Raw genomic sequence first — 12,079 nt, 5'->3', positions numbered from 1 at the left:
AACCCTATTAAACTCGAACGTTTGAAATCGAAAGTGCTAATTTTAAAGGCTAATATGCAAGTTATTGTCCTAAAAAGTGTTTGGGGACCTGGGTCCTGCCCCAGGGGACATGTATCAATGCATTTTTTTTTTCAAAACAGCAGTTTTTTCGGTAGCAGTGAATTTAATAATGCTAAAAGTGAAACAATAAAAGTGAAATATTCCTTTAAATTTCGTACCTAGGGGTGGTGTAAAGTTAGCACGTGAAATAGCGCATGTTTCCTGTACATAGAACTGTCACTGCACAAAGTGTCATTTCTGAAAGAAAAAAATACATTTAAAACTGACTTGCGGCTATAATTAATTGTCGGCTCTGGCAATTCAGAGCGAATTCATTCATAAAAAAAAAATAAAAAATAGCGTGGGGGGTTCCCCAAATTCAATTACCAGGCCCTTCAGGTCTGGAATGGATATTAAGGGGAACCCCGCCATCAATTTAAAAAAAAAAATGACGTGGGGTTCCCCCCAAATGGGTGGCTTGGCGTCTTGAGGGTTAAAGCAGATATGATATGGCCACCTCGTCACCTGTTAAACGTTTAAAAAAGAGATCCGCTGCTGCTTTTTAGAGAAGCACACATGAATGATGCCCAGGGACGGACTGACAACTCATGGGGCCCCCGGGCAATATGAGATTATGGGGCCCCTGTGCAATAGGAGATTATGGGACCCCCGGGCAATAGGAGACACAGTATACATACACACAGAAAACACATACACATACTGAAAAGTTACTGGAGAGGTGGGGCAGCTATAATCTTGGGATTTTTAGACCAAAATGATGTCGTTAAGGGACATTTCAGGAACAGATGTAAAAAAACACATATTTTTACATACTGTCCATGGTTTTACTGAAGCTGGCAACCCTGATGGGGCCCCCTAGTGGCATGGGGCCCTCGGGCAGTCCGCCCCTGCCAATGCCGTTCTAGTGGAAGGATAGCACCCCTCCCATCCCCTGGTGAGACCTCTGCCCACCTATGGCACTCACATATATCACTGCAGCAGCTGAGGGTCCCTGGAAATGAACGGGAAGGTCAGTCATATACACACTGGTCAAGATAGTCATATCAAATACATCAAAGACATTATGCCTACAGGCTCCAGTGGTGGAAATCTGTCCCTATTTGTATCAAACATGTACAGACTGCATTTACAGACTTTTCATTTTGTCGTATTTTGCCTTTTTATTTTCAGATCCTAAAGATGATGCAGCCTATAGATTTATTGTCCCATGGATTGGTGAGTTAATTCAATTTTTTTTTGTGGACCGAAGTTCATCTGCATGACTTTGATAAACATTAACCAATATTAGAGTGATGTATCTAAGTAAGAATAAATCCACGCAAATTATAAAATCAAAATGGAATTCATAATTCATTTATCACTCAATATAATAAGAGTCATGTATGCGTGATAGTCTCCTGGCTAATTATAAACTAGCCAGTATGTGGCAGCAACACCTATAGAAATGTTACCAACCAAATATAATGATAAAAAATCCGGTAAGAGTAATATAGAGAGAACGATAACTGGGTGGTGAGCAGAAGAGAGGGCGTAAGGTAAACATCTATGATTGATTCATGAAGGCATTCACGTCCCACTCTATGTTCATTCCATGGGGCACATATGTTTTTAACTGGTATATCCAGAATGTTTTGAGCTTGGAAACCTAGGGGAGGGCAAACGCCCTCCCTTGCCCTATGGAGGCACGACCATTTACAGTTCACTGGCAGTCAGGGTAGTACTCTATAACAGTTTATTAAAGTGGTTGTAAACCCTTTACAACCATTTTTAACTACAGGCAAGCCTATAATTAAGCTTGCCTGTAGCTGCACTGGATATCTCCTAAACCTGCACGGTTTAGGAGATATCCCTGTATTTGCATGTACCAACGTCATGCGGCACATGCACACTTAAGCCAACTGAAGCAATGATACGTACGTACCGTTGCTTCAGTTGTACTGTGCCGTTCCGGGAGCTCCCACGCCGCGCGCATGCGCGGGAGTGACATCATTGCGGCTCCGACCAATCACAGCGCCGAAGCCCCAATACCAGGAAATGACCTCCAGGATAAATGTGGGAAGACGAGGACGGCTGCGGGGGCTTCAATCTCGGGTATGTATAAGTGCTATGCATACTAGCTCCTTATGCCTTTATTTTGCAGGGTGTTTTTTTTTTCAGATGTCAAATATGTAAACGATGTAAAATATTACTGACAGATCTGCAGCCTATGTTAGCTATTTGACTTACCTGACTGGTCTGACAGCTTTCTAAAGATACTATTATTTGACCTAGGTGAAGGATTATTGGTGTTATCCGGGCCAAAGTGGTTCCAGCATCGCAAGCTTCTGACTCCTGGCTTTCACTATGATGTCCTAAAGCCCTACGTTCGATTAATGGCTAACTGCACTAAGATCATGCTGGTAAAGTTTTTTTTTTCCTTCAAAGCTCAAATAATATCATCGAGATGTTTAGCGTTCACCTACAGACTACATTCAGACAATTTTAATGTATTTTTATTTTTTTATTTAAAGGTAATATGCATTACGCCTTGTTAATTTGGGGTGTACTTAAGCTGTTCTTTGCATCCCTGCACAGGCAGTCCCATTGAAGTCAATTGGGAAACAGCAGCTGCACTAATAAATACACACTGACACAGTGGCTGTTTCCAATCTGACATCCATGTGGGCAGGCCTTTTTTTTTCAGCGGGATTGTGGGGGAACGCAGTTCCACCACCTCCAGCACTGAATGTCTTTAACCTCTTCCCATCTCGCGTATAGTCAAATGACGGCCGCAAGGTGGCTCTGCCATCCTGGGCGTCCATCGTATGATGTCCTCTGCTTCCCGGCAGCTAGGGGGCTCGCGCGCGCCACTTCACTCGGGAGCTGATGCATGTGCCTGGCGGCTGAAATGTCTGCCAGAGACCCGCGTTTGCCGGTTACAGAGCCATGGACGTGGTTCTGTGTGTGTAAACACACAGATCCACATCCTGTCAGGGGAGAGGAGACCGATGTTGTCTTCCTTGTAAATAGGGACACTGATCCATCACCTCCTCCAGTCAGTCCCCTCTTCCCACAGTTAGAATCACTCTCTAGGTAACACATATAACCCCTTGATCGCCCCCTAGTATTTCCTGCCAATTACATTTATAGCACTTTTCGCTGTATAAATGCCAATGGTACCAAAATAGTGTCAAAACTGTTCGATCTGTCTGCCGCAATATCGCAGTCTTGACAAAAATCGCAGATAACCGCCCTTACTAGTAAAAAAAATAAAAATATATCATACATCTATCCCCTATTTTGTAGGTTGCGCAAACCAATCAATATACGCTTATTGCGATTTTTTTTTAACAACAATATGTAGAAGAATACATATCGGCCAAAATTGAGAAAAATATATATTTTTTGAAAAAAAAGGATATTTATTATAGTAAAAAGTAAAAAATATTGTAATTGTTTTGTCAAAATTGTCAGTCTTTTTTTGCTTATAGCGCAAAAAATTTAAACCGCAGATGATCAAATACCACCAAAAGAAAGCTCTATTTGTGGGGAAAAAAAATCAAGATTTCATTGGTGTACAGTGTTGTATGACTGCGCAATTGTCATTCAAAGTGTGACAGCGCTGAAAGCTGAAACTTGGCCTGGGCAGGAAGGGGGTGAAAATGCCCGGTATTGATGTGGTTTAATGGCAAATTAAATTTTATTTGATGTTTTGTTTGGTAAGATTACCGTTAGACAACATAGATGGGTGAGCCTTCTTGGAAATAACATTGTGGAATGGTCATCATCCAAATCTATAGCAGTAGAATGAAATTTGTCTCGGTTTATACAGTCATGGCCAAAAATTGTTGGCACCCCAGAAATTTTTCCATAAAATCAAGTGTTTCTCACAGAAAAGTATTGCAGTAACACATGTTTTGCTATACACATGTTTATTCCCTTTGTGTGTATTGGAACAAAACAAAAAAAGGGAGGAAAAAAAGCTAATTGGTCAAAATGTCACACAAAACTCCAAAAATGTACTGGTCAAAATTCCTAGCCCCCTAACTTAATATTTGGTTGCACACCCTTTGGAAAAAATAACTGAAATCAGTCGCTTCCTACAACCATCAATAAGCTTCTTACACCTCTCACCTGAAATTTTGGACCACTCTTCCTTTGCAAACTGCTCCAGGTCTCTCTTATTGGAAGGCACCTTTTCCCAACAGAAATTTTAAGATCTCTCCACAGATGTTCAATGGGATTTAGATCTGGACTCATTGTTGGCCACTTTAGAACTCTCCAGCGCTTTGTTGCCATCCATTTCTGGGTGCTTTTTGACGTATGTTTGGGGTCATCGTCCTGCTGGAAGACCCAAGATCTCGGACGCAAACCCAGCTTTCTGACACTGGGCTCTACAGTGCGACCCAAAATCCTTTGGTAATCCTCAGATTTCATGATGCCTTGCACACATTCAAGGCACCCACTGCCAAAAACAACCCCAAAACATCATTGAACCTCCACCATATTTCACTGTAGGAACTGTGTTCTTTTCTTTGTAGGCCTCAATCCATTTTCAGTAAACAGTAGAATGATGTGCTTTACCAAAAAGCTCCATCTTGGTCTTATCAGTCCACAAGATGTTTTCCCAGAAGGATTTTGGCTTACTTAAGTACATTTTGGCAAACTGCATTGAGGCCTGGCTGTAGCAGTGTCAGGCCTAGCCATGCAGTGCTAGCTAGTCCGGAGGAGTAACAGTCTGCAGCAAGGGAAGTGCTGGTTGAGTAACTGTCTGCAGCAAGAGAGTGCTGGATGAGGGCCGGTGTGTAGCAAGTGGTTGTGCTGGAGAGAAGATTAGAGTGTATATAGAAGATCCATGGCAAATGGTAAAGCTTTTAAGGAGGGGGGAGAAGATGAGGGCAGTGGAGGGAAGGGTTGTATCCAGAGGGAAGAGCTACTATATGATGCCATTTGGCAGGTGTGTGTGTGGTGGGCATGGTTGAGTTCCTGCACCTATTCTCTGAGAAAAAAAACCCTGCCAGTACCACAACTGGCGTTGGGTACCAACCGCTAGGGAAGGAACCCAAGCACACTGGTCCTTTCATTACTTAGGTTCTCCATCACTTCAGCCAAGTCACCTGATTCCCGGCCGGCTGGCTGCTATCTATTAAACACTGGTACCTTCATATCTCTTTGGCAGGAACACTACCCTCACCACCCTCAAGGGTTAACTCAGCCACACATTGAGGTGATACACTGTACATACACTACTATAAGACCTTGAATAACTTCAGACCAGGCAACTGAATTATTTTACTGAAACAGGTCTTTACATATAAACATAGAGGGAGTGAGCTGCTACAAGAACATAGCCTCCTCCTTACCAGAGTGCACCAGCCAGTGAAAACAGTTACAAGGCAATTACAATACCCCACATAGTACAGGTTCATCTAAAAAAAATTGAATATTGAATAAAAAGTTTTTTTATTTCAGTAATTCAATTCAAAACTCATATATTATGTAGATTCATTACACACAGAGTCATATATATCTGACTTTTTGATTTTCAAATTTTTGGAGATGCACCTGAATATAGACAAAACATAAGGAAAACGGCACAGTGAAATAGTAACACCTTAGTAATTGGCTAGGAATGTCTGCTGCACTCCAAATGTTCCCATTAATATGATGGTTACCTGTTCCTGCTAAAATTGGCCAGATTACGAAATGATGATCCAATTTCTATGGCTAATTAAATAGGAACATTATTTAGAGAACACAACCCCTCTAAGATTGTTTTATCTGATTATCTGATTTCAGGATAAATGGGAGCAGCTTGTCCAAGATAAGCCAGTGGAACTCTTCCAACATGTCAGCCTCATGACACTGGACACCATCATGAAATGTGCCTTCAGCTATCAAAGCAACTGCCAGACAGACAGGTAGAACAAAACTTTGAAGACTGCAAACCTGTAATATTCAAATACATTTTGATTAGGGTGTTCTCAAAAAAAGTGTTAACTTATTTAAATAAAAAAAATGTCAAGAGATTTCAATCATAGTAGAGAAGCCAAGAATGTAGTTTTGTGGAGTCTATGGGGTTGGTCATGTATTGCTGTGTACACACGATCGGAAATTCCGAAAATAAAAGTCCGATGTTAGCTTTTGGTTGGAAATTCCGACCGTGTGTAGGCTCCATCGGACTTTTGCTGTCGGAATTTCCGCCAACAAAAGAATGCGAGCAGGTTCTCTATTTTTCCGACGGAAAAAAATTCCTATTGGAAAATCCGCTCGTCTGTATGCAATTCCAATGCGCAAAAAAAACATGCACGCTCAGAATCAAGCAGAAGAGCCAAACTGCCTTTTGAACTTCATTGATCTCAGCTCGTCGTACGTCTTGTACGTCACTGTGTTCTTGACGGTCGGAATTTCCGACAAGATTTGTGTGACCGTGTGTATGCAACATAAGTTTTAGCCAACATTTCGTCAGAAAAAATCCACGGGTTTCTTGACGGAATTTCCGATCGTGTGTACGCGGCGTTAGAGTATAATGCCATGATTTTTTAAACATTAATTTCTCAACATTCACCTCTTCCTGCCCTGGGATCCTCTGTGCTGAGTGCATGCAGGTTCGATGCCAGAATGCAAGAAAGGAACTGTTTCTGTAAATTACCGGTAAACGTACATGTAACAGGAGTCACTTTTGGGCACAGGTTGAGCCAGGAAATAAAGAGACATATATTGGATTGTTTTAACATGGACAGTAATCTACCATATATTCTTTAAATGTCTGTAAAGGATATTGTGACCCAACCAGTCAATACTGACTCTTTTCTATGATTAGCCCTGACTAGTGACATGCTAATTGAGTCAGGGCCTGGAAGACATTTCATTGTCCCTTCTGTAAAGGTGTTAATCCAGGTCTGCTCCCAGACCTCTAATTATGTATGCTAAATACTGTTTATGTGTGGAATGTACTTGTCGGAGACAGAGCGTCTGTCTGGGGATGTGGATTGGAAGGAGATCATTGTGTGATGTGTGGGTGTGGAGTTGATTGTTCCTTTAATGCCTTTTACTGTATATAAGACTGAAAGAAACCATTAAAGTGTCATTACATTTGGAACAAGTACAGAGCTGTGTCTCGTCTTGATTCTGGGAAAATGGGATGCCTGCTGATTTGTCTGTGTGTCAGATGAGCTGTCGTGGATGGGATAGAAGGTCATAAACGGTGGTGACCGTTACAGTACATATTTAAAAGTTGTATACATTGTTCTCCAAAAAGTGTTTTGGAATCCTACAAATGCCCCCTGAGCTGTCATAATTCATTGTGTCTGATAGCAAGTTTGTGTTCAGAATAGCCATGACCTCCTGTCAAAGACCTAATGCAAGAGCAAAACGGGGGCCACGGGGGGGGGGGGGCCTTTGAAGGATTACAAAACACCTTATGCAGATCAATGTATACAACATTTAAAGGGGTTGTAAAGCTTAAATTTTTTTTTTTAAATAACAAAAACATGTTATACTTACCTCCACTGTGCAGCTTGTTTTGCACAGAGTGGCCCTGATCTATGTCTTTTGGGATCCCTCAGCGGCTGTCTCGGCTCCTCTCCACTTCTGGTAACCCCCCTGGGAAGCGCTCTCTCAAAGGGGTTACCTTGCGTCACGCTCCTGAGTCCTGTTCTCGGCATCCATAGCCACCGACTACAGGACTCGGCCCGCCCCCGGCCCTCGCGTCATTGGAGTGGAGTGACAGCAGCGCGAGCCAATGGCTGCGCTGCTATCAATCTATCCAATGAACAGCCTAGAAGACCGGGCCAAGAAGAGCCGAGAAGCAAGAGTGTTCTCGACGCGGGACTTTCGAGGGCTAAGGTAAGTAAACGGGGGGGGGGGGGCTAGGGGGTTCAGTAAGTAGCGGATGTTTTTTCACCTTAATGCATAGGATGCATTAACCACTTCCCGACCTCCTCATGTACATTTACGTCGGCAGAATGGCACGGACAGGCACATCAACGTACCTGTACGTGCCTGCCTAGACGTGGGTGGGGGGTCCGATCGAGACCCCCCCCGGTACATGCGGAGGTCGGGTCCGCTCGGGGAGCGATCCGGGACGACGGCGCGGCTATTTGTTTATAGCTGCTCCGTCGCGATCGCTCCCCGGAGCTGAAGAACGGGGAGAGCCGTGTGTAAACACGGCTTCCCTGTGCTTCACTGTGGCGCTGCATCGATCGAGTGATCCCTTATATAGGGAAGACTCGGTCGATGGTGTCAGTCCTACAGCCACACCCCCCTACACTAGTAAACACATACACAGTGATCCCTAAATGTTACAGAGCCCCCTGTGTTTAACTCCCAAACTGCAACTGTCATTTTCACAATAAAGAATGCAATTTAAATGCATTTTTTGCTGTGAAAATGACAATGGTCCCAAAAATGTGTCAAAATTGTCCGAAGTGTCCGCCATAATGTCGCAGTCACGAAAAAAATCGCTGATCGCCGCCATTACTAGTAAAAAAAACAAAAAAAAAAAAAACTATCCCCTATTTTGTAAACGCTATAAATTTTGCGCAAACCAACCGATAAACGATTATTGCGATTTTTTTTACCAAAAATAGGTAGAAGAATACGTATCAGCCTAAACTGAGGAATTTTTTTTTTTATATATGTTTTTGGGGGATATTTATTACAGCAAAAAGTAAAAAATATTGCATTTTTTTTTAAATTGTCGCTCTATTTTTGTTTATAGCGCAAAAAATAAAAACCGCAGAGGTGATCAAATACCACCAAAAGAAAGCTCTATTTGTGGGGAAAAAAGGACGCCAATTTTGTTTGGGAGCCACGTCGCACGACCGCGCAATTGTCTGTTAAAGCGACGCAGTCCCGAACTGTAAAAACCCCTTGGGTCTTTAGCCAGCATATTGGTCCGGGGCTTAAGTGGTTAAGGTGAAAAAACATGAAGGCTTAAAACCCCTTTAAAATACAACTATAATAAAGGCAAATACATTTTTTTGGATGGAGTAAAGAGGGTCTAAAACACCTGCCAGTTTTTATATCTGTTTGTGCCCATGTTAAGAATGACCCTCCCTTACTCTACCCAAAATGAAAAAATAAATAAAAATTATATCATACTTACGGTAATTTTCTTTTTTGTCAAAGTGGTACACTGTTCTGCATGGAAAATTGGCGTTTTATATTTTAGGCCTGTAATTCTTTGGAATAACTCACTTAAATCTGTCCAAACAAGAGTCTAGTTGACATCCTGGGTATGATGAAGTTTGGAACACAAAATCATAAATTATAATATAATAAATAGCTATAAATAATTATAACAAATAATAATATAATAATAATACATTTTATTCAATAATGTAATCAAAATAAAAACACTGAAATGTGCTCAGTCTCAGAATCGTCGCTGTCGTCACTTTCAGTGTCTGATGGCGAATTTCCCCACGAATCGCTATCGCTCAATTCTGCAAGTGATTCTAATTTATTATCGCTGTTTTCTAGCTGGTCTAAAACCGCTTTTGACTTAAAGGGACGCTTTTTGGTTGCCATGGACCATCTCAAGTTTCCAGGCAGAAAGAACAGTATATATAATATTAAAATACAGGCAGGGCACTGGACAAACCACTAGTCACAAAACGGAAATGATTTGATACAATAAAGAGATTTTTAATACAGCTTACCTGTAAAATCTTTTTCTTGGAGTACATCACGGGACACAGAGCGGCATTCATTACTATATGGGTTATATGGAGTACCTTCAGGTGTAGACACTGGCAATCTTCAAACAGGAAATGCCCCTCCCTATATAACCCCCTCCCATAGGAGGAGTACCTCAGTTTTGTAGCAAGCAGTATGCCTCCCAAAATGGTCCTCAAAAGAGGGGTGGGAGCTCTGTGTCCCGTGATGTACTCCAAGAAAAAGATTTTACAGGTAAGCTGTATTAAAAATCTCTTTTTCTTTATCGTTACATCACGGGACACAGAGCGGCATTCATTACTATATGGGATGTCCCAAAGCAATGCTTACAATGAGGGGAGGGAGAACATCTCCAAGACAAAAGGATTTAATTTAGAGATATACTCAAATCATAATAAATCCAACTTATTTGAGAAAAATAATCTTAAATTTTAAATTTAACTCAAAAAAAGAGGAGCCCCCGGAATCCGAGGGTCTCAAACTGCAGCCTGCAGCACTGCCTGCCCGAAGGCAGTATCAGTATTCCTTCTTACGTCCAACTTGTAGAATTTTGTAAATGTGTGGACAGAAGACCAGGTTGCCGCCTTGCAAACTTGAGCCATAGAGATCTGGTGGTGTGCTGCCCAGGAGGCGCCCATGGCTCTAGTAGAATGAGCCCTTAATGATACTGGAGGAGGCAACCCTTTCAAGCCGTAGGCCTGAGTGATCAATTGCTTAATCCACCTAGAAATGGTGGACTTTGCAGCTGCCTGCCCCTTCTTGGGCCCATCCGGTAGAATAAACAGCACATCTGTTTTCCGGATCTTCTCTGTGGCTTTAAGATAGGCCTTCATGGCCCTGACAATATCCAAGGTATGCAGCAACCCTTCCTTTCTGGAAGTAGGTTTAGGGAAGAAGGATGGTAATACCAAATCCTGGTTCAAATGAAAACTGGATATGACCTTCGGTAAGAAGGAAGGATGAGGGCGGAGAACGACCTTGTCCTTATGAAATATAAGATATGGTTCCTTACAGGATAAGGCTGCCAGTTCCGAAACTCTTCTTGCGGAAACTATGGCAACCAAAAACACCAACTTCCTTGTCAGTAGAACCAAAGGAACTTCAGCCAACGGCTCAAACGGTTGTTTCTGTAAACTCGACAGAACAAGATTTAAATCCCACGGACAAAGCGGGGATTTAACTGGAGGTTTAATACGTAAGACCCCTTGAAGGAAGGTCTTAACCAGCGAGTGGGTGGCCAGTGGCCGCTGAAACCACACTGACAGGGCAGAAATCTGTCCTTTGATTGTGCTTAATGCCAATCCTTTATCCACTCCTAGCTGGAGAAAACTTAAAACTCTATCTATGGTGAACTTGCGAGGAAGCCATAGCTTGGACTCGCACCAGCCTATATAGGCCTTCCAGACCCTGTGATAAATCACCCTAGAGACCGGTTTCCTGGCTCTGATTAGGGTAGAGATTACTTTCTGAGACAGACCTCTACCCCTGAGAATCAAGGATTCAGCTTCCAGGCCGTCAAATTTAGATGCCGTAAGGCAGGGTGGAGGATCGGACCTTGCGATAGCAGGTCTGGCCTTAGAGGCAGAGTCCAAGGGTTTCCCACTACCATCCTTAGGATTAGTGAGTACCAAGCCCTTCTGGGCCATGCTGGAGCTACCAGGATAACTGGTATGTGCTCCACCCGGATCCTGCGCAGCAGGCGGGGTAGTAACTGGAGCGGGGGAAACGCATAAAGAAGCTTGAACTGATGCCAAGGACAAACCAGAGCATCGGTTCCGCAGGCCATCGGATCCCTTGAGCGGGACATGAACCTGTCTAGCTTCTTGTTGAGTCTCGATGCCATGATATCCACGTCCGGCACTCCCCATCTTTGGCAGAGTGCTTGAAAGACTTGTGGATGCAGAGACCATTCCCCCGGCCATAGAGTCTGGCGGCTTAAGAAGTCCGCCTGAAAGTTGTCCACTCCGGGAATGAATACTGCCGATATGCAGGGCACATGAGCCTCTGCCCATAGGAGAATCAAGCTCACTTCTCTCTGAGCGGCCTGACTCCTGGTCCCCCCTTGGTGATTTATGTATGCCACTGCCGTGGCATTGTCTGATTGAATTCTCACCGGGAGCCCCTGCAATTTCGACGTCCAAGCCCTGAGGGCTAGTCGAACAGCTCTGAGCTCCAAGATGTTGATGGGTAAAAGCTTCTCTGGCTTTGCCCAAATACCTTGGCGAGTGGAACCATCCACAATCGCTCCCCAGCCCGTCAGGCTGGCGTCTGTGGTCACTATCTTCCAAGCCACTGGGCTGAAAGATTTTCCCTTCAGTAGATTCTGAGGGTCTAACCACCAACACAGACTTTGCCGGAC

At 43.2% G+C, this 12,079-nt stretch overlaps 1 protein-coding gene across 1 annotated transcript in view; it reads left to right on the top strand.

Annotated features, from left to right (window-relative positions):
- The window catches only part of LOC120945950 (cytochrome P450 4B1-like), a 44,671-nt gene that overhangs the window by 6,029 nt on the left and 26,563 nt on the right, over window positions 1-12,079 (top strand). Inside the window, exons 3-5 of the mRNA XM_040360546.1 lie at window positions 1,231-1,275; window positions 2,332-2,459; window positions 5,839-5,960. Of these exons, the coding sequence (XP_040216480.1) occupies window positions 1,231-1,275; window positions 2,332-2,459; window positions 5,839-5,960 (295 nt within the window). The remainder of the gene's footprint in view (window positions 1-1,230; window positions 1,276-2,331; window positions 2,460-5,838; window positions 5,961-12,079) is intronic.

Source organism: Rana temporaria, chromosome 7, assembly GCF_905171775.1.
Source record: "Rana temporaria chromosome 7, aRanTem1.1, whole genome shotgun sequence".
Lineage (NCBI taxonomy): Eukaryota > Metazoa > Chordata > Amphibia > Anura > Ranidae > Rana > Rana temporaria.
This window is presented reverse-complemented; position numbering and strand designations above follow the sequence as displayed.